At 44.2% G+C, this 23496-nt stretch overlaps 1 protein-coding gene across 1 annotated transcript in view; it reads left to right on the top strand.

The window, feature by feature from the left end:
- phc2b (polyhomeotic homolog 2b (Drosophila)) overlaps positions 1-23496 on the top strand; it is a 36556-nt gene that overhangs the window by 11927 nt on the left and 1133 nt on the right. The window contains exons 4-14 of the mRNA XM_031567161.2: positions 2293-2355; positions 2737-2898; positions 5456-5593; positions 5937-6261; positions 13474-14078; positions 15483-15648; positions 19836-20038; positions 20642-20771; positions 21067-21181; positions 21893-22010; positions 22783-23068. Coding sequence (XP_031423021.1) covers positions 2293-2355; positions 2737-2898; positions 5456-5593; positions 5937-6261; positions 13474-14078; positions 15483-15648; positions 19836-20038; positions 20642-20771; positions 21067-21181; positions 21893-22010; positions 22783-23068 — 2311 coding nt within the window. The remainder of the gene's footprint in view (positions 1-2292; positions 2356-2736; positions 2899-5455; positions 5594-5936; positions 6262-13473; positions 14079-15482; positions 15649-19835; positions 20039-20641; positions 20772-21066; positions 21182-21892; positions 22011-22782; positions 23069-23496) is intronic.

The following is a 23496-nucleotide window of genomic DNA, read 5'->3' as shown; positions in this document are numbered from 1 at the left end:
TTGACACTGATAGAAGCTTGCCAACACACTAACTGCTGTCCTTTGGCAGTATAGCTGGCAATGTCATGCTGTGAAAGCTTTTCTTCCATTTTTGCAGGGTATTCCAGCCCGGTTCACAGAACTACATAGGGCATATCCTGGATGGCTAGTGGGAAAGACTCAGGTGTTTATCTGTCCTTCACATGACCATATGCTATCAAAATGAATTTGAGGATGGTACCAAAACTAGTTGCCTATAAAACCATACCTCAAAAAGTGTCAAATTGTTGCATAGTGTTACTTTAAGTGTGTGTGAGTGTGAGTGTGAGTGTGTGTGTGAGAGAGTGGATGATGAAACAGACTGGATTATACTCTGGGATTTTGGGTCTTGATAATATTCTGTGAATATAATGTGAATTATTTTAACTGTTGCTTTTCACATAAGTATGACACACTGTAAAGTTCATTCAGGGAAAGATGCTTATCCTTTTAGTTTAGTTAGACTTAATCAGACACACATATGCACTAACACACACACACACACACACACACACACACACACACACACACACACACACACACACACACACACACACACACACACACACACGTATGCACGCATGCACACACACACACCAGCAAACAACCATCCAATACGTGCAAGTCCTTAGTGTCTAGTCCTCACAAACATGGCAGTCTCCAAAACCCACTGTAGAGACCTTACAAACATGGCCGTCTCCAAAGCCACTGTAGAGACCTTACAAACATGGCCATCTCCTGGGGCAGCCTTAGAGGTTGAGGGAGATGGATGACTGTTCTTCAGCTCACCGTGGCTGCCTTGACACAACTGCACACAAATGCTTGTAGGCTGGAAACAAATACATACTGGACATAAACACAAGCTCATGCAAGCATTGGTATACTCTCCGAATGCCTCTTAGAAAATAAGAAAATAAGAAAATTAGAAAATAAGCTTCTCTCACACGCAATTACAGTGCATAAACACACAAACTCAAACACTAATTTCACCTCAACTGGTGAGCTCCGTGTCCCCGTCTCTCCTCTATGTGATGGCCATTTCATTTTCACAGTGATCAAAGAGCTTGGACTAAATAAACCTCTGGAGACGCTAATAATACCTCCACTGTGCTTTTTATAGAGAGATCATACCTCCAGTTAGGCATGGATCATTTTCGAGGCTCTGGTAGATCTGGGAGGAAGAGCAGTTTGTGAAGCTGATCTAATAATATCTGTGACTTTTTTCTGTCTGAAAATGGAGAATATATACAGTGCATTTAGAAAGTATTTAGATCCCTTCACTTCTTTAACATTTTGTTATGTTGCAGCACTCAATACCCCATTAATGACAAAGCGAAAAAAGGAAAACAGGAAAAACAGAAATATCACATTGCCATACGTTTTCAGATCCTTTACTTGGCACTTGGTAGAAGCACCTTTGACAGTGACTACAGCCTCAAGTCTTCTTGGGTATGATGTGATAAGCTTAGCACACCTGGATTTGGGGATTTTCTGCCATCTTTCTCTGTAGACCCTCTCAAGCTCTGTCAGGTTGTGTGCAGTCAGTGGACAGCCATTTTCAGGGGTCTCAAAAGATGTTCGATTGGATTCAAATCATAGCATGGTCAGGCTGGGCGACTTAAGGACATTCAGAGTTGTCCCAAAGCCACTTCTGCTTCTTGGCTGTGTGCTTAGGGTCACTGTCCTGTTGGAAGGTGAAAAGTGAACCTCCGCTTTGGACCAGGTTTTTTTCTTAAGGATATCTTACCACCCCACCCCCCCCCCCCCCCCCCCACTGACAGCATGGCTTTGGATGGTATTGACCTGGCCATGAGTGGTGCCTGGCTTCCTCCAGACACAACGCTTAGAATGAGACTAAACAGTTCGATCTTCGATCAGGAACGTCTCAAAGATGGTCAAGAGAAAGGGGAGACATCTGAGCTAAATTTCAGGTGTCATAGCAAAGGGTCTGAATTACCATGTCAGTTTAGTATTGAGTGTAGATTGATGAGGGAAGAATTCATTTAAACTATTTTAGCATAAGGCTGCAACATAACAAAATGTGAAGTGGTCTGAATACTTTCTGTACTAAATGTAAACTGACTTGCTAACAACCGTCCCCTTTTCTCTCTCTCTCTCTCTCTCTCCCTCCTTTCTTCCATTTTTCTATCTGTCCTTTTATCTTTCTCTCTTCCATCTCTCCCATTTACCTCTACTTCTATCTATATCCCCCTTTCCCTCCATCTCTCTCCCTCTCCCCCCCCTCCTCCATCTCCCCCCCTCTCTCTCTCTCAGGCTAGTATTGCTGCAGGGAGGCAGAACTCCTCATCCCCACAGACAGGCTCCTCCCAGGCCACTGTGAGTCTACAGTAAATCAGTGATCTGTTAGGATAAAGAAACTTAAGAATTAAACTAAAAACATAAACAGAATGTTTTCTATATTATTTTATATGCAGGCACACCATCTCACACAACATCTCACAATGCATGATACACCAATTGCTTCACCAACTGTGACATTGTTAGGTGTGGCAGTTATATATTAAAAAAAAAATCATAGTTTTAATCATAATTCAATCATAGTTTTGATGAGACATTACATTGGGAATAGCACAATTAAATCATGACTTTTATGGAAAGAACTTGTTCATAAAATATGTGATTACACTTTCCCCTCTCTCTTCCTCTCTCTCCTTTTCTCTCCCTCCTCTGACCCCCCCCCCCCCCCCCCCCTTTCAGATCAACCTGACCACCTCTCCTGTGGCTGCTCAGCTCATCAGTCGAGCCCAGAGTGTGAGTTCGGCTCCAGCGGGGATATCCCAGCAGGCCGTGCTGCTAGGCAACCCTACAAACTCTACCCTCACGGCCAGCCAGGCGCAGATGTACCTGCGTGCCCAGATGGTAAGAAACACACAAACACACACACACACACACTTATGAACACTCATGCACACAAACATCCCTTCTGTGCATTAGTGCATTAGTAAACATCGGTTTGTTCCTGAAGGAAAAAGAGTGTACGATGATCCAGGGCTCCAACACGCCTGGGATATTCAAAACATGTAAATCATGAAAGAGGATTACATTTGCAGAGCATTTACAGGAGGAATGAAAGATTATATTTGTGCAAAGAATTATGTGCTTAATCGTGGGTCCCACATAAACAAGCACTTGTGTGCGCAGCTCTAAAGACCGCAGGCACTTAGACAAGCTGTGCTTCATTTGTGAATCAGGAGTTCAGAGAACACAGAGAGAGCTGTTCCGACGGGTCAGGGGAGAGGAGAAAAGTCCTGGAATGCAACAGAAAATCCACAGTGCCTGGAGCACAGCGCCTAGGTGCTCGCTGCTGAAACTTAACAAAACTTAACAAAACTGTCATCACAAACAAAGCCTTATTTCAGATCACTGAGACTCAGCAGGGGTAGGCGCATAGACAGCTCTCTCTTTCTCTGTCTCTGTCTCTCTCTCCCTCTCTCTCTCTCTCTCTCTGTCTCGTTGGCTGTCCCTTCACTTCGCTGTCGTTTCGCTTCTGTCTGTAGATTTCTAAAAAGTGGGGAAATGGAATTAGGGCTGAAAGTTTCTATTCCCAACCACAAAAAGCACACAGGCTAAGAAAACAAACTCTAATCGCCATCGTTCTGCCAAGATGACTTTGGCCTGCTTTAGCATCTGACTGACCTACTGCTTTAAACAAACTGAACACATTTGATTGTGATTTTGAGTTTCCTCCTGAGGTTCAAGTGGCAGTAACATTAGCTCACGTGACGTGCACAAAACTGCACACAATTCAGGCATCACTGACCTGAGGTGCGTTTCCCGAGAGCGTTGTTGAACAACTACCGTAGTTAAATGATAGAGAGACTATAGTTTTGCACACTCTCTCTCCATGGTTACCTCAGTGGTTGCTCAACAACCCTTTTGGGAAACGGACCTCTGAGTGATGTCTCTCTCTCTCTCCCTCTCTCTCTCCCTCTCTTTCTCTCTCTCCCTCTCTCTCTCTCTCTCTATCTCTTTAATCGGATTTAAAATGCATCCAAAATAGGCAAACAAGTGATTTACGAGTTACTTCAACGGAAAATAAAAGAATGACGGAACAGATAACATTGAATATATTACACAGGATCCAATCATATAGGTGGCGGCCCCAATCCGGAATGTTCTGGTGCGCTGCAGCAGCATGCTCCAGCACAAATTAGGCCCAGTAGACAAGTACAAATAGATTTGGGTTCTGACACACACGCACTCTCTCTCTCTCTCGCACTCTGTCTTTCCTTCTCACTCTCTCTCACACACACACACACACACACACACACACACACACACACACACACACACACACACACACACACACACACACACACACACACACTCACTCTCACATGGCCACAGGCCTTGCATGACAGAGTGTGTTTATATGTGTGTTTGAAGATGCTTCTCCTTTTGTCCTGTGTAATCACAGTGCACTTCTGACAGGCTCAGACAGGAATGCTGCCAGTCAGCCCAAAAAGCTAGAACAGCAATATCTGTCATTCTACAGATACACTCTCTCCCTCAGCTCCGAGGGCAGTGAACACAGAACACAAAATCTCAAAGTGCACTTCTGTGCTGAGGTCTTGCAACGATGCATAAATACCCTACTCACAACAGGGTTGTCATTTTTGACTACATCATTTGTGTTAGGCTATTATCATCTAATGATTTCGACACGCTGTGTGTCATCATCTCATAACTTGGAAGACTATAGTGTCGAGAGATTATTATTGCTATAAACTATAAAGCAGTTATCACCATTCTGTCATCACATGTATCACTATGAAAATGATTACTGAGGTTTTCCCTGGTCCCACATTCATTGTCTCCATCTGTAAAGACTTCATTTATTCCACTGGTGATTGTATTTAGAGTACTCTAGGGTGTCTAAGTAATATAAGATAGCATGCCAGTGCCGGCAGGCTGTCTTGTAAATATATATATACTGTAGGTTTATATATAGTAAAAATCACTTACTGTGCACTGGCAGTGTTTTTCTTTCACATACAATTTCCTGTATGAACTTATTGTCCCTTTCAAATATGTTGTTAGTATTTCTTCATGGAAACAGTATTGATCTTTCGATTATATAAGCTCATCTAAAATAGTTCGAGTCAAATTCTTGTTTTCGCTCGGTGTTGTATCTGCGGCTTTACATAAGCCCCACAATACCTCAGCGTCTACACATAACCGGAAGCAAACAAGATATTTTAAGGAACTTTTTAAAGTGACGTTTTCTGAATGAATGGTAAAATCCTATTATTTTAACATCCTTAACATCTTGATGTCCCTTAAATGCTATCATAACTTTCTCAACCTCCATCATTTTCATAGTGGTGTTGAACAGTCCAGTTATTTGCACCTTCAGCCAGAGGCAAGTGGTTGTTGTTGATTGAGGCAGCCCTCCATGTTGCTGTGTGATTTTCAGGCTCAGCAAAGTAACCTTGTGCAAGTAGCAAGGAGCCTAGGCCGCGCTGTTCCTTTGTCCCCGCAGCTCATCTTCACCCCCACGGCCACGGTGACCGCCCTCCAGACCGACGGGGTATCGCAGCCTGTGTCCACACAGGTGGGTACGCACACAGCAGAGAGTGTGTGTGTGTGTGTGCGTGTGTTTGTGTGTGTGTGTGCACGTGTGTATCTCTATGTGTGTGTGTGTGTGTGCGACTGTGCGTGTGTATGTGTGTGTGTGCACGTGTGTATCTGTGTGTGTGTGTGTGTGTGTGTGTGTGTGTGTGTGTGTGTGTGTGTGTGTGTGCATGCATGTGGGTATGTGTCTGTGCGAGTGTGTGTGTATCTGTGTATATGTTTTAAGGATGATTGGGCAAAGACTGTTGTCTTGGGCTAACACATACAACAAACTCTGCTTTGTGGAGTCACAGTCATAACATCCTCGCTCTCTTTCCCTTCAGGTACAGAACCTAGCTATTCGTAGCCAGCAGGGGGCAGTATCCGCCTCCTCCTCCTCCACTACCTCTTCTTCCTCCACCACTTCCTCCTCCACCCTGACCCAAACCCAGGCGCTGCAGGCCCTGAGCCTGAAACAAACCCCCATCTCCATCCAGCCCGCCGCTCTCCTCAAGACCCCCACCCCGACCATCAAACCGCCCCCAGCAGAGGCCAACCACCAATCAGAAGCCGTGAAGAAGAGCGAGGGCACCATGGCAACTGAGGTGCGGGCTGTGAACATGAGTCGGAGCGTTGGGAATATTGGAGGCCACCCCCTCATCGCCCCTGGTAGGATCACCCTGGATACAGCCACCACACACACATACACACACACACACACACAGCACACACATATACACTTACATACAAGCACACACTTACGCACACATACACACACAAGAAATACAAGCATTTAAATACAAAGCCATACATGCACTCTCACACGCAGTCATAAGCCAACACACACACAGCACATGAAAGCACACACATACACATACACAAGAATTCATACACACACACATATTTCTGAGAACCCATCAAACACAATGTATATTTAGAGTGTGTTTTGTGTGAATTTTTAGAGTCACAGTGAAGGAATTGCTGTAGTGTAATTATAATGTGATCAGCATCAAACAACCCTTTGTTTGTATCTGTGCCATCAACACTGGAATTCACCTATTCTTACCTGTGCTTCCATAAATAGCATTTCTATGTCCATGCGGGCCATACTGTGTGATGACTGACATGAACAATGCAACTCTCATTCGCCGGTTGCTTAGCAACAATCCTCAGGTGATGCAGAGCAGTCCTCTGGCATTTTGGGTAATTTCCCCCTGAGTCCCATCCCATCCCAGCCCTCAGGCAGCCTGGCAAACATACGGCACCCCAGTCCTCTGACAAACACAGGCTCAGGGGCGCAAGACTGTCAGTAACAAATTCAAGGACTTACAAGTACCGTTCTAAGTGTATTTGCATAACCTATTTGGTTATATGCAGTTATGGTCGGAATGTTGCACTATAGTGAAACAGTTAAATTTGTACGTTGGACTTTTTTCCCAAGGATTAAGAGCTTGTAGGTGGCGTCATGTTTTTTTTAAAAAAAGCAAATAAACCACAAGGCTTAAATTCCATTAATGTATGCAGTCCTTTACCGATTATTTCATGCAGCCACTTATCGATACTCAATTATTGAACATATTTGCCTGAAAGGCTGGTCAAAACCTGAATGTGTAAAACTTTGACCTCAGAAATGACACAGCCTTTGCCATGTTTTGGAACAGACCTCCATGTTTACACCACAATCCAGAAAAGGAAGTCAGACAGTAGCTCAGATCTGTGCCGGATCAGGGCCAGATCAGGGCCAGATCAGGGCCGGACCCATGCCAAAGCCTCTTTTCCTTCTGTTGTCCTCTAGTCATAGAGTGTGTTGGAGAGACCCTTTCTTCTCTAGTCATAGAGTGTGTTGGAGAGACTCTTTCTCCTCTAGTCATAGAGTGTGTTGGAGAGACCCTTTCTCCTCTAGTCATAGAGTGTGTTTGGGTGAGACCCTTTCTCCTCTAGTCATAGAGTGTGTTGGAGAGACTCCTTCTTCTCTAGTCATAGAGTGTGTTTGGGTGAGGGAGCCAACAGATGGGTGGACGTGGCACCATGAATGGACAGGGAGTGACTCGCCCTGTGGCTAGCTGGATTAACACTGTTTGCAAGTGTGTGTGGTGTGTGTGTGTGTGTTGTGTGTGAAAGGAGGGTGGGTGGGTGGGTGGACAGTTGGGCAGCGCTGCAGTGTCGTGTGTGTGTGTGTGTGTATGTCTATTCACTAATGTGTGAGTGTGTGTGTGTGCACACGTAAGTGAGAGGGACAGGATTTCTTTCATTCGATAATGAATTCCAAACAAATAAAAGCGTGGCTGAATCCTGAGACCTTGAGCCACCCTGAGCAGTTTGGCACTGGCTATTGGTGGTTGCCATAGCGCAGGAGCCAGGTGTTGTGAATAGCTGGGAGTCGGAGGTCTCCCCCGCCTCACACTCTAGGTGTGTGTGTGTGTGTGTGTGTGTGTGTGTGTGTGTGTGTGTGTGTGTGCATGTGTGTGTGTGTGTGCATGTAAGTGTGTGTGCATGTGTGTGTGTGTGTGTGTGTGTGTGTGTGTGTGTGTGTGTGTGTGACAGAGAATATAGACGGCAACGGCCCTCAACTCTGACTGAGAGTAAATAATGATCATGATGTTTTCAGAGAGAGAATAAAAGAGAAACTAAAAACACAATTTCTTACGCAGGCACTGAAATACATGTAAATCCACAGCAAATATTAGATATGGATACATTTAAGCGTCTCTTATTGTGTGTGATTTTCTTGTTCAATGACAATGACATACAATCATGTTGATTTATTTAATCTACTGGCTAAGTCCAAGTTCAAACACAATGACAGTAACTGGTCCCCTTTCCCTTTCTTCTCTAGCTAACGACTCATACGTTAAGTAAACAGACAATGTCCTGAGGCTCTCTGCCTGACTCCGCCTGCCTATTGCTACCAGCTCACCTTCACGGGGATTATAGTGTGGAACTGCCGTTTTCAAGATGAATTGATAGGCAGTTATTTAAGCACTTTGAGCTGCATTGTTTTGTATGAAAGGTGCTATACAAATAACGTTTATTATTATTATTATTATTATTATTATTATTATTATTATTATGAGGGGCCCGCCAATCAGCAACCAGTGGGGGTGTCTTAAGTGTGGCGATGTTGAAATGAAGCGTTTGTGTTTGTGTTTGTGTTTGAGATGTGGTTACAACAGTGGGGGCAGGGCTGGAGCTTGACGAAACGACACAAAGAGTAGTAACAACACTAGCAGACACGAATCGAAAGGGTAAAGACATTGTTGCCTTACTGCCAACAAGGGCCTAATAAATCAGCTTGCATTGTTGGTGGAGGAAGTAGGAGTTGGCGATATGGGCTCAAATGTTTATCATGGTATTTTCAACTGTATGGACGGTGTCGGTATTATATCTCAGTGTTTATCATCTAAAGCTCATACACTTAATACTATTTTATCTCTCCAGCAGCAAAAGCACCAATGCAAATGTTATTATATAAATGTATTAAAAAAAAAGCATTTCAAAGAGTAAGAAGATCAGGAAAGATTAAGTTATGATAAGGTACTAAGGTAAGGTGTGAAAACATTGTAAACATGAAACATGGCTTATAGAGTCTCTCTAACTGAACAGTTACAATAAAACAATAAACATGCCCTCAATTACTAGCACAATTCACTCCGTATGACTAAAACCTAAATTTAAAGTCATAAAAATAGGCATTAGCCCTCAAAATTCTTAGCCGGAAACACCAGCCTGTTGATGTCCTGCTTCAGAGATGTCCTGGTGCATGTTAGACATACGGGGTAACACTTACAGAGACTTTACAGATGGTTTCACTGAACATCACCTTAACAAATCCCAATTCCTAACCCTAATCTTAACCATAAATTGTAGTTTCAACAGATGGTTTATTCATAATCTGAGCATCTGTAGATAGTCTATAAGGGACCATCCAAATAAAGTGTGACAGCTGAGGGAAACATAAATGACCACTGATTTAGAAGACATAGTTAGGCTACTGTGTAGGGACGTGTTATTGGTAGGCTCGGAACAGCACCAACATTTGCGAGGGAATTCTCAGTGGCAGTGTGCAGTCAGGTGTGTGTGTGTGTGTGTGTGTTTGTGTGTGTGTGTGTGTGCCTGAGTTGACATAATTTAAAGTGCTCTATCTGAACCATCTGACACAGTTCTGAGAGGTACTTGTACAGTAAGGCCCTCGGCTATCACATACACACGGATTATCTTTCAGACTTTTCCTACTTTCACCTTATACTAATACTGTCAGTTTTTATCAGTATATGTACAGTATCCACATTCTCACTCTCCCACACAAACACAGGCACACAAAGCATGACTCAATATTTTCTTTCACTGACTGAAAAGAATGCCATTCCACCACTCAGATGAGCCATGGCTTTGCTTCAGTGAGCACAAGCGCATCCTGTCAACACCTCCATGTGAGTTGTCAGCAGGAAGCCGCTTCGCACATGATGTGACTGTCAGCGGGATTCGGCCGAAAACAATAGCGCCAGTGTAAGACGCCGCACAGGGTGAGATTCCTGGTGATACAGATTTGACTTTATGGTCTGTCAAGATTGGTCCCGACTTTGAGGTTTGCTGGCCTTGTGTTTTGGGGTTTCCGATTTTGAAATGTGAGAATGTTGTGTTTATGTGTCGTAAGTCTGGTTCAGATTTCAGCCTGGTGTTATTGTAGCCTGGCCTATCGGAAGCATAATTCCTCACCGGACTCCTGCTGCCACAGACATCTGAGATGGGTGCTGGACACTGTTATCTCCAGTAGTAGTAGCATGTGTGTTTGTTTATTTAGTGCAAGTTACTTTCATTGAGTGAAAGAGTGAGCAAGATGGAGAGAGAGAGTGTGTGTTTATCTCCGTGTCTGTGTGTGTGTGTGTGAGAGAGAGAGAGTGTGTGTGAGTATGGTGGCAGTGTTGCACTGTTGAGATGCAGGGGTGGAATCTGGAAACTCAGGGAATTTCCAGGGCTGGGCCAAGGCTGTGGATCCTCTGGGGGAATATTCATCGACTCCTTTTCCTACACGCACACACACACACACACACACACACACACACACACACACACACACAGATAATCACACGGGAACATCACACAGCAGACATTAGGGAGATAGATAGATAGATAGATAGATAGATAGAGAGAGAGAGAGAGAGAGAGAGAGAGAGGGAGGGAGAGAGGGGGAGAGAGAGGGAGTCATATGTGTTCACAATCCCATGATCAGTTCAGTTAGGGAGGACCTGAGGGGTAGAAAAGAACGGTGATGGCTTTTCTGTGCTTATCACTACAGTATAAGCCTCCAACATGACATAAGAGTCTGCGACCCGTATACGTTTATGGATGTCCTGCTGTGGTGTGTAGTGTCTCCATTACAGACATCACACTCCATCCACACATGAGAGTCAGAGACATAGCTGTCATTTTTACCAGCCCAGGGGATGTGGGTATCTGCTGCTGCCTCTCCTCCTCCCCGCCTACCCTCAGTGCTGAGACCCTGGGTCTGACTGAGGAGCAACAACACGAAATGACCCAAAAAAAAGAAAGATTTTCCAGCCTGTGGCTCGGCGCTTAATGACATTCGACTGTGCTGCGAGAGAAACATCACATATTTCCACCGCAGCCCAGAATCCCGCCTCATTCCAAACAGCACTACTCACACACACACACACACGGACACACACACACAGACACACACACACACACACACACACACACACACACACACACACACACACACACACACACTACTCACAGTCCTCACCAACAATCAGCACAGGAAGACTGAAGAATACACAGGGGCGGCACAAGGGAAAAATGTCTGCAGATTTCTGGCACCAACTCACAGAACATGTGTGTGTGTTTGTGTGTGTGTGTGTGTTTGTGTGTGCACGTGTGTGTGTGTGTGTGTGTGTGTGTGTGTGTGTGTGTGTGTGTGCAGATGCCTATGTGAATGTGACTGTATGTGTGAGGGAATGTGTTTGCACAATGTTTTTGCATTCTTCTGCTCGCCAGTATGGCTAGGGTTCTGATTCAGCCTAGCAGTTTTCGGTTGGGGACTAATGTAGCATTCCGGTGAAGCTCAATGTAAAAGGCTCTGGGCTTTCTGTATGGCTCAGTGATAAGAGTATAAATGAGTCAAGACTTCTCTGCAGGTTTTGTATTCATCCACCTCTCAAGTATCAGGTCACGAATCAACGCCTTTTTTTTGTGATTGATGTCGATAAATCCCCTAAAAGTGTGAGAGCAAGATAGCCAACAATGGACCAGATGTTTTCTTTCTCACCAGTCAGTCGCTAGCTAAGCTTCACGTGTTTTGTGTTAGCGCAGGCCTGGACAAGTCCATTAATGTTTACAGTAAAAGCCTATACTGTATGGGGGGGGTGTCTGGTGTGCTGAGTCACGCGAGGCGGCTGCCCTCTTTATGGCGCCAGATATCACAGTCACCCTTCGCTCTTTCCATACAGGAGTCTGGATGACTCTCGCCCACCACATTTGTATTTCTTGAGAAGCCTCTCAGTCACCCTTCAATATCCAAGAGTCCACAGGAGCTTGAGTCCCTTCATGTGTTCATTTGGAGCTGTCCTCGTATGCCTATCTGAGCCTTCATGTGTTCATTTAGAGCTGTCCTAGTATGCCTATCTGAGCTGACTGGACCATGGTTCTGTATCGGAGGTGTTTATTAGCCTCTGTCTGGGTCGCAATCACCTATAAATGTTCAGGAACCAAGAATGAGCTGTGGCCCCATGTTCGTGTACTCTAATAATGGTTATCTTAAGTGTCTCTTTCTCAGTCCAGTGAACTTCAACAGTGAAATTGCATTGTGTGAATATGAATGAATGTTGGTGGTGGTCGGAGGGGCCGTTGGCGCTGATTGGCAGCCACGCTTCTGTCAGTCTGCCCCAGGGCAGCTGTGGCTACTGAGGTAGCTTACCACCACCGGTATGACTGTGTGTGTATGACTACTGGACTCTGGACTCTGTAAAGCGACTTCGGGTATATAGAGAAGCGCTATATAAAATTGAATTGATTGATTGATTGATTGAACTTCAATGTGCAGTGCAGTCCAGTGATTCACTGATTCACAATGATCCTATGTGCCTGTTTAAATTCTGGTAGAGGTGTCTCAGTTGCCTGGGTTAAGCCAGACCTCGTGTTTGTGTTCTTTGTTATGGGCGTGAGAGAGCTCTTGATGTATGATTGTGTTGATGGACTTTGAGTGAGTGTAAGTGTTATCTCTGCATCTGGGAGGTTCAACGGTACACTGAGCTGCCTGTTGTTGATGGGTTCATGACTGATGTGTTTCTGCCTCTGTGGAGCTTTGTTGAGCGTCATCTGCTTTTCAAAGCAGCTGTGGGGGAATGACTAGCTTTGTGACTCAAGATGAAAATCAGCTCATGGTGTCACGCTAATGAAGGTACAAACAGATATGCAAATATTTTTTCATCTGAAGTAGACCAAAGTAGTTTGAAGACATTACATTTACTATAATTACAAATGGTTATCTGTGTATGTGTGTGTGTGTGTGTGTGTGTGTCTGTCTGTGTACACGTTCCTAGTGGTGTAGTGCTATGAGACATAGCCCTCCTTCCTAAAATTACAGATGCACCTCTGTGTGTGCGTGCGAGTGTATGTGTGTTGTGTTTGCGCTGCCCAAATATTTGTACTTTTTTGGTTGCCAACCATCTTGGTTATCTCTGGTTGTCATTGTTTTTTTTCTATCAAAAAAATAACTAAATACAGTAATTTGCAAAAAAGATTAAACAAAAAACATTTGTATTTATTTAGTGTAACACTGTGTCCAGATCTCAGATCAGTGTAAAGCGTAATGTATCCATATCTGACTCCCGTTCCCTGTGTCTCTCCCCGTCCCTGCAGCCTATGCCCACATCCAGCCTCACTCTCTGATCAAGCAGCAGCCGCAGCAGTACGTCATCCAGCACCAGGCTGCTCCCGCCGCCCAGAGGACTGGTGTCGCTCCTGCCAGCACCGCCGGTGCCCCCGCCACGCAGCTCCTGCAGACCGCCTCCATCCAGCCCCATCTCCACGCCCAGTCGCTCGCCGTCCAGCCTGCTGGCCTGCCCTCCCACAGCGCCGCCACAGGCCCGCCGGGCCCGGTCCCCGTGATGCCCAAGCCAGCCTCCTCCCAGCATCTGCAGAACCAGCACCAGCACCAGCACCACCATCTGGGCCCCACGCAGCACGCCACCATCTTCCACTCCACCCTCAGCCCCCACGACCTGAGCCATCACCAGAGCCATGCCCACGCCCACGCCCACACGCATGCCCACGCCCAAGCCCAAGCTCACGCCCACGCCCAAGCCCAAGCCCAAGCCCAAGCCCAAGCCCAAGCCCAAGCCCAAGCCCAAGCCCAAGCCCAAGCCCACGCCCACGCCCACGCCCACGCGGCCCTCAGCCAGGCCAAAGCACAGCCCGTCCAGCTCACTGCCATCAACCTACAGATTCATCCCACACCCAACCAGGTACTTACAGGTGGCACAGTAGGGTATATCATGTACCAGTTTTAAAGGCCAATCAGGTACTTACAGGTGGCACAGTAGGGTATATCATGTACCTGTTTTAAAGGCCAATCAGGTACTTACAGGTGGCACAGTAGGGTATATCATGTACCTGTTTTAAAGGCCAACCAGGTAATCCCACACAGTAATACTGACTAGTATAGCATGAGCCCATTTTTAAAGGCCAACCAGATACTCACAGAATACAGCATGTGTTTATAGGTGCTGTATGGAGTCACATAACAAATCTATCATTTGGTTCAATGTCATCAGAAATTGTGATGACCGAGTTGTGGTAAGTTGAGCAGGAAGCCACATCGGTCTTTGATAATGAGGTATAAGATATTATGCCTGTCTATTGTATTTGACAAGCTCGGCATACCAACTTTCTCTGTGTAGCTCTTTAGCTTTTGTTTGCCATGATCTCAGCATTTGTGACTAAAATGAGCCACAAGATGATTCAATCACTGTCAACAGAATTCGGATCAATGCCCATTAGCTAATCCCCTCGCCTAATTTGACTCCAATGGAACAGGTCCAGACCACAACGAACACAGTGATTGTGGTTGGACCAGAGTCAGGCTACGTTAGTGATGCCCCTAACTAACCCAAATAAATATTTGTGGAACATTTTAAAACCACAGTGAACACAGTAAGAAAATATGCTTGGCAACCTCAGTTCTGTAACATTAATCTGGGTTAAAAAAGCTCATTTATATGTTTTAAAAGCTCATTTATATAACTATGTGGTTGTTTATAACTCCATGAATGTAAGTGAGTTAAAAACACATTGATTTTAATGTGGAACGTTTTCATTTCCGGTCATGGTAAGGAGTTGTGTCCAAATGTTACTTGTGTATCTATGACTTGAAGGTTGATTTCTACAGTATATCTTGTAGCTAAACTATTGTACAGACAGTGGCAATTGTAAAAGCCTGAATTCAACCATGGTGCACAAGTAAAATGGATGCTTTTAATGGATAAGGCCATCTGGTAAATGTTAAGTATAAATGGCAAATGGTTGCCTGCTATGATGCTTAAGGTTTCATCATTTTTATGACGTAACCAAAATGACACCAGCTGTGTTAACAATTTCCTGTATTTACTGGTGTTGCCAATTAAACACTCAAAACGTTCACACTTCATCTGCTCAATTCACACAGATGCACACACACACTCACCATTCCACAAAACAAATATAAAGATGATCTTCAATCAGTGAGTTGCACACACACACACACACACACACACACACACACACACACACACACACACACACACACACACACACACACACACACACACACACACATGCTAGGTCTATGTCCTGACGACTGCTTCTCTCTCCTGTCCTGTGGTGCCACGCAGGCGTCGCGGCTGGCTCCGGAGTGTAAGGACAAGCCCACGTCCCTGGTGGTGAGAGAGAGCTGCCCGCCACACAGCTCCCAGCAGCCCCCCTCCGCCCCCCCTCAGGGGGCCAAGCCCGCCGAGCAACCCAAGACTGACACCCCCATCGCTGCACTCCAGACACGAGGTAGGCCTCCACGGGGGAGATAAAGGTTCCTTCCACTGGAGCTAATCACAAAGACTCTCTCTTCCTGTCTCTGTCTCACTCCGTCTCTACCACTCCTTTACTCCCTGTCTCTGTCTCACTCCGTCTCTACCACTCCTTTATTCCCTGTCTTTCTGACTACACGTTACGCTAATCCATCAATCTGTTTCAGTATGTATGTAGGCATGTATATGAACCAATATGAATGAACACCATATGAACATTGACTGGCAGCCGAGAAGCAGTGCAAATTCAAGAACAGGAGAATCAATCAAAAACAATGTTCAAAATTTGAATGGAGCCTGTCTATATGGCGAAAAGATGCAAAGCAACACAATAGATGTTATATTCTACAAATAAGCTTTAAAGCCCCATTAGAGAATTGGTATTTTTTGCTACTGAGCTCCCCCTAAAGTTGCAGAGTGTAGCTCACTTTTACACTACTGTACTGAATACAAATCGCTCCCAGACCCCCTAATGGACAGTGTACACATGTATATGGTGACAAGCTGAAAGATATGGAACCGGCAAAGACAAAGGCAGAAGCCAAAGAAGCATGCAGACTGACATGGTAGAGTAATATCACAAGATATTACACAAATATGACTCTGCATAGTTTTATTTATTGTGTCATTGGAGATGAACGCTAACATAATAACAAAGAAAGACAATTTTTTATTTAGCTGAAGTACTGCTAGCATTGGGAACAGTCCATATACTTTGTTCTCTAGGTTTTGAATGTGAAATATGTGTAATCTAAAATGTTGTTGGTGACATGCTTAAAATACATTGGACAGTGTAATTTATTACAAACTAGCTGAGTTTTCAAGGTTGCAAACTTCCAAGGCTTATTGACGTGGGATTGATGAAGACTGACCAAACTTTTTGACGCAAGATGAATTTATTTGGATGGGGGTGGGGGGACAGGACAGGTCGATGACTTTAGGCCTCTGGAAAAACTACACATTTCTGTGAGATAGGGATGACACCAATAAGGTTACAGCCTATGTCACATTCTTTCATAAATAACATTGGCAGAGAAATTTATGAAGAAAACCTAGCGAGTCGACAACTTTCTTAACAAAGCCAAACATCAGGACAACACAGGACATAGCAAGACAGCTAATAAGTTATTACTGACTAGTCCAACAAAAAGAAGGCCAGCTCAGCATCTGACTTACATCCTTTTGTAACGTTTAGCTCTCGCCAACGAGTAAAAGCCAGTCCTAGACTTGGTCGGTTACTCTCTCTTGTTCTCTTCCTCGCTTCCTCCAACAACGTCTTCCTCGTCGCCTCTGCCATGATGTCTATACAGAGAATACTGTGCTAGCTTCCTCTTATAGCTAGCACATGGGTCTAGTTGTTGTTGCGTGAGGTGGTGCTAGAAAGAATTATGTAGTTCTCGTGAGCGGTCTCGCGCCCTGTACCCCAAAGTTACATCAGGCACACCAGGCGTGCTGTGGCAGTGGCACAGACGCCATTCTCCGTATTACAAGTCAGTGTACCACCAACATGATTTTGAAGCTGATATTTTAAGGTCAAATTGTTGCATAATGTTCCTTTAAAGCGCATTACCAAAAAGAATATATTCGGATTTAAACACTTTGTAATCACCAACATTTTGATTAGTAACTGTAATTTAAATAAAGATTTTTTTCTCAGTAACTGTAACGGATTACAATTACATTAAAACTACAACTCTGTTACATGTAACTAGTTACTCCCCAAACCTGTGTATATATGTGTGTGTGTGTGTGTATGTATGTATGTATGTATGTATGTATGTATGTATGTATGTATGTATGTATGTATGTATGTATGTATGTATGTATGTATGTATGTGTGTGTGTGTATGTGTGTATGTATGTACTATGTCAGTATCCCCAACTCTGACTGTCTCCTGGTCTTTTCAATATAATCTCCACGCAGTCTAAAAGGAGCGGCATTTGCTGTACTTCCCTACACTTCTCTGTGTTTACTGTATTTCTAACAGGCTTGGGTGGTACCTGTGTTTACTCATGTACCTTGAAATATAACTGCTAGAGCACAGCGCCAGCTAAGTTGAAGTCACAGTTTCTTTTCCCACACTCTAATAAGATGTAGGCCTTCCTCTTTCTGCATGTTGCCCCAGGGAAAATAGCACGCTTCAGAACAGAATGTTAAGTAAATATAAGAGGAAGTGTTTGGAAAAGCCTTGAATGGATGTCAGACAAGCTTCCATGCCTTGGGCTACCCCGTCTGAGGTTTTTATATACAACGGCAGCATAGTAATGATACTCTGTCGAGTCATAGAGTTTTCAGTGGCCCTTAAGAGGAGATGGATGTGACCATTATATCCAAAGCTCAGAGAAGCCAGAAAGCTTGTAAATATTTATGAAATGAGTTATGAATGAATGCGCTATCAATTAGGAATTAGCATCACAAAAATGGGGGCGATGGGAACAGCTAAAACATTGCCAGGGGGTAGTTGATACTTGAGAGCTCTTTTCAGCTGAATATATTCAGAACTCGTGATCCAGACGAAATTATAGCACAGTCACCAGAGTCATGAATTTCATGGACCTGGTTTTGCATGTCTCTGGCAAAAAAAATCTCTTAAAACTAATGTTTTGTAAATACTGGGGAAATGGCATTCAAGACCTTACTTTCGTGCTTTTTTTAGCAGGTGTGATTACAAAGGGAGTTTTTGGAGCCAACCACCTCTATAGAAGAGCAGTCGGGTTACACTGCCCAGTGTGTCACAGCTGTTGGACTTCAGCTATTGGCACTGTATATCTGACACGCACAGCTGTATGCAAACTCTGCTGTGAGCATTTGTTTTTTTGTGTTGGTACATTTCTTATTAAGTCAAAAGTGGAAAACACACAAAAGGTTTTTTTTATTTTTATGAGGGCTGCTTGGGCGTGAGTGCATAGTCAAGCTGTCATGCTTTCTCTTGGCATTCAACATAAACAGTTCATGTCTCCTTTGAAGCCCAAAAATAGACCCAAGGAGGACTCAGAGATATGTTGCTAGTAGTTTATTTCCCCCGACTACAGTATGGCCTCGAAATAGCTGAAAGTCAGAACAGCCTGTAGTGACATAGATTTACAGTTTCCCATATTAAATCACAACTACGGCTTGACGATAGCCAGTGAAAACTAGATTCTTTTAAGTGTTTTCGTGTTGTCATAGGTTACTGAATAACAGTGTTGTAATGGTCTATCATGCAGTGGACATCGTTAACGCACCCAACTGATTCATGCGGTTGAGGCTGAGGTGAGGTGAGGTTACACAATTTAGTCCCTGAAGGTAATTCTGGTGGAGTTTTTTGTGGCCGTAAGAAACGTGCTACTCTGATTCCTCGTCGAGCGTGAGAATTTTAGATTATCCTACCGCCAGGCTTTTCTGTGTCACCGCTTTTCCGGGGATGTGGGAGTTTGAGGGGGCGGCGTGCGCAACTAAAGTGTTTTATTCTCTTGTTGCACACATCAGGAAATCTGCCCGCCTCCAGTCTTTTAGGAATGAAGTAGGGTAGGCGAGCGTCTCAATGCCATAGCCGCTGCGTCGCGCGCAACGCTGTCGGACTCATTCAGTCACTGAAGTATGAAGTAGGCAAGCTGTTTTTGCTAAATTAAGAAGACTCGAGCAGAATTGGTAAGCCTCTTTTGCCACTGATATTGTGTGGACAATCTTAAGAAACTATTAGGGGAACGGGAACCTATTCATAATTTTGGCAAGGCATGTTTCAGTTGGTTTCGGTACTTGCACTTGCAACTATTTAATTTGTTTAAACATACATTATTGGAGGTTCAAACTCAGACTAAATCTTAACCTGGTCATCGTTTTCGCTTGTATGTAGGTGCGCAACAGCTGACGTTATTTCTAATGAATGCGTAGTGAAGCTTATCCTAACATTTTCACACAACCACTCGTAGGCTACGAACCGGGGGGTGTGTTCCATTGACAGCGCATCCACTTTAGGAAGCCTGTGTGCTATCTTCGTTATAACTAACTAGAAACTATATAAATATCCCTGTAGATTTTCTAAATTAGCTTGATGCGCTGATATACGCGCGGTGTATACATAGATAATTGTACTGTCAATGCGCAGAGCATCCCATTCATTACCAGCATTGTATTTTTGATGTTTAAGTTTGACTATCCATTTGTCTTTGTCATGTCATCAGCAGGAACCCCAAATCAGATTAGGAACTCGCCAGCGACGCCCCCACCTACTATGACTTCAGGAAACGACTGCGAAGCCCCCGCCGTTGTTGGCAGCACGGCGCAGAATGGGGAGAACAAGCCCCCTCAAGCCATCGTTAAGCCCCAGGTCCTCACACACGTAATCGAGGGCTTCGTCATTCAGGAGGGAGCCGAGCCTTTCCCTGTAAGTACTGCCACAAGACTTTTGTTTAAAGACAAAGCACCGCCGGTTCAATTACGCAGTTCAAGTTCAGTGACATACTCAACACATAGCATCTTGCTTTTTTCAGAAAGTCATCAGAAAGTACCCCTGAAGAGATGTATGTCCATTGCCCTTTATTCAGTTAGAATGGTTGTCATGTTTGTTTACCAATGGTAAAAGTGTTTCCGGTATCCATACAAACACAACACTAACAAAAACGATTTACTTTAAGAGAAGAGGTACCGAGTTGAGGACTTTTAGGACATGCTACCCCCTTGTGGATAATACAGGAAATTATCTGCAATGTGTGAGAATTGACTAAACACACAACTTTCCATGACTCGAATGTAACAGAACTACGCATTTTGACCTGATTATGTAAGGTTACTCAATTACATGATTAATTATAATTACAGTACTACAAGTGAGGTAAGTGCTGTAAATAACTAAGGTAAAACAAACGCACTCTTTTGAGAAGTTCTATACAATCCTCATATTTACGCCATTCCCACCATTCCTCCCCATTCCTACCACATATAAATACCTCACATTTACCTGATATTTTACCTTTTTATTTTCTGTCAGATGTTGAGGCCCATTCAGGATGACAGCCCAAAGAAACCAGACCAGCAGCTTCCATCTGACCCCGAGAAGTCCCCCGTCCATAACTTGGCCAACAACACAGACTCAGAACCAGAGGACCCAAGCCAGCAGGGTGAGAGAGACTTTATGCCATTAATGGTCCATTACATAATAATAGTAATGCCTGTGTGTCTTTTAAACAGCAAATATGACAGGAGTGTTTTAAGTCATGTTAAATACCCTGACCCTGAGTCAGCTGCTGGCCATGTATAGATGAGTGTGCCTGATCCATGTGTTCTTTTGGGTTGTTTGTTTTTAATACGGCATATCAGCTGCATTTAAGAACACACGAGATACCTGTAACAGGCCATAGAAACCATGAAAGAATAAAGAAAGGGGTGATTAAACAAAGAAAATATATGTTGCAGATATGAAGGACCAGGAGGACGAGCCGAAGTTAACCTGTGAGTTCTGTGGCTGGGTAGACTTTGCCTACAAGTTCAAAGGCACCAAACGCTTCTGCTCCATGGTCTGTGCTAAGAGGTACGTCTGATGAAGAGCTTGGCCATGATATCTAACTAATGTGATGTTTAGTTATTATATGCTTCATAAGAGGTACGTCTGATGAAGAGCTTGGCCATGATATCTAACTAATGTGATGTTTAGTTATTATATATTTTATGACACCTGCATTTTTGCAGACAACCTTCTTTTATGTAAATATATTGTCCAACGCCTGGATTTAAGTTTGGACATGCATAGGTATATATTTTTCTGATTACTGCACAAAGAGGGTCTACCGTTTTCCTGTAGCCACCTACCACAATTGCTGCAATATTGCTGATAGCTTAAGAATGAAGAATTTTGACCCTGGCATCTTCCATATATTTACAGCTACCAAAAGTAGTGGGTTTCAGAAGTGCTTTTATTTATTTCAAATTCAACAGTGAAGGAAGAATTTTGTCCCTGGCATCTTCCACATATTTACAGCTACCAAAAGTAGTTGTGGGTTTCAGAAGTGCTTTTATTTATTTAAAACTCAACAGTGATGGAAGATATAAATGCATGTTCCTATTGTTTGCACTCTATATGTCACTGATATGTGTGTCATCAGTCCTTGATATGAAAAGAGTGGAGAGGCACACACACACACACACACACACACACAAAACATGTCTCTGGTGAGTCACCTGTATCAGGGGAACACCTGTTGGGGAGTTGTAGCCATAGTAACAGCGTATCGTTTTGGGACAGGTATAACGTGGGATGCACCAAGCGGATTGGTCTCTTCCACCCGGAGCGTACCAAAGCAACCAGTCGCTGGAGACGCAGGGCTACCAGAGGACGCCCAAGCTCAGATGCCAAGAAACAGGTGAGACAGCTTGTGCCCATGTGTGTGTCCCTTCCTGTCTCCCTTCCTGTGCGTCCTATCTCTTTCTGTCTCATTCAAATGGACTCTATTGATCATACAAAGAAGACAGACATAGATTCTGATCAGACAAGGTGTACAAAGAAGAACAGAACATCAAATGTCCAACAGGTTTGTGTGGGTGTGTGTGTGTGTTTCAAGTGCTTGTTCTTTCTCTCTAGCTGTCTCTTTCTCTCTTTGTCTCTCTCTCTCTCTCTCTGTGTGTGTGTGTATGTTCTCCAAGGATAAATGGGGTAAACTTCATATGCCTTACCTCACAGAATCATCACCCAACAGAACCTTAAACCCACACGTATCTCTTTCCATACACCTTCCAAATTAACCAGCAAACACCTTTAGCCCAGTTGGCTAACACAGTTACCTACTGTTTTAAGGGCATGTTTTTTTCTTAAATAGAATCGAATCTCTAAGTAAATATTGTAAGTGATGCTTTGAAAGCCATTATCTGAAAGTCATCTGCCAATATTGTATGATGTGTAAAATACAAAGTCAATGTTATGAATGAAATACTACATACAGCCCATTAAGCAGGGCGTGGGAAAAGTAGTCACGCACTAAATGTTTTGTGGCCATATTAAAGACTTTTTACGAGTCAGCAAACTTTGACCTAAAAACACAGGACACGACTTTCCGTTTATCCTCCCTCGTTCTCAAAGCATGTGTGGCATGTAGTAGACTCCTGGATTGATGGTCAGTTGTTTTCTCTCTGTTTCAGAAACTGTCCACCCCTCAGCAGACGCAGAGTGGATCCATCTCGTCTCCTATGCCTTCGCAGCCCAGCCAGGGGGAGTCGAGCCCCTGCTCCGACATGTCCAGCTTCGAGGAGCCCCCCTCGCCCCTCTCCGTGGCCAGCTCGGGGGCCCCGGGGCCTCAAAACGAGCAGAGCCTCGATCAGGACGTCCGGGGCCAGGAGCTGCCCCTGCTGCCCCAACACTTCCTGCCCTGTGACCCCACCAAGTGGAATGTGGAGGAGGTGTACGAGTTTATCCGCTCGCTGCCAGGTGAGTGGCGCCACCTATGGGTGACTGCTTGATTTGCATTGTGTGGTGGCTGTGGTAAAATACATGTCAATCTGGTTTAGATAGAAAGCACCTGATAGGTAAGTGTGATTTCCTGTAGGTCACCACAGGAATTACACCGTGTGGTTATATTGGGAAAGAGGCACTGTAGACTTGTGGTTCAGCACCTGCAGTTAGTTAGCCTCTCGGTTGCACATTACAATCTGATGTTCCTGTGAAGCCAGTTGAGCATGACTCAGTCAGATTGTACTTAGGTGCTCAGAGGTTGACGACTGTTGGGGCATTGGGCTCTCAAAGGGGGTTTGATAGGGTTCCCGCAGAACTTTTAAAGGTTCTTCTGAAGGGATAATTCAAAGAATTCTGAAATGCTCTCCACAGAACCTCAGAAGACTCTACTTTAGAATCATAGA

Source organism: Clupea harengus, chromosome 5, assembly GCF_900700415.2.
Source record: "Clupea harengus chromosome 5, Ch_v2.0.2, whole genome shotgun sequence".
In the NCBI taxonomy this organism is placed as follows: Eukaryota; Metazoa; Chordata; class Actinopteri; order Clupeiformes; family Clupeidae; genus Clupea; species Clupea harengus.
This window is presented reverse-complemented; position numbering and strand designations above follow the sequence as displayed.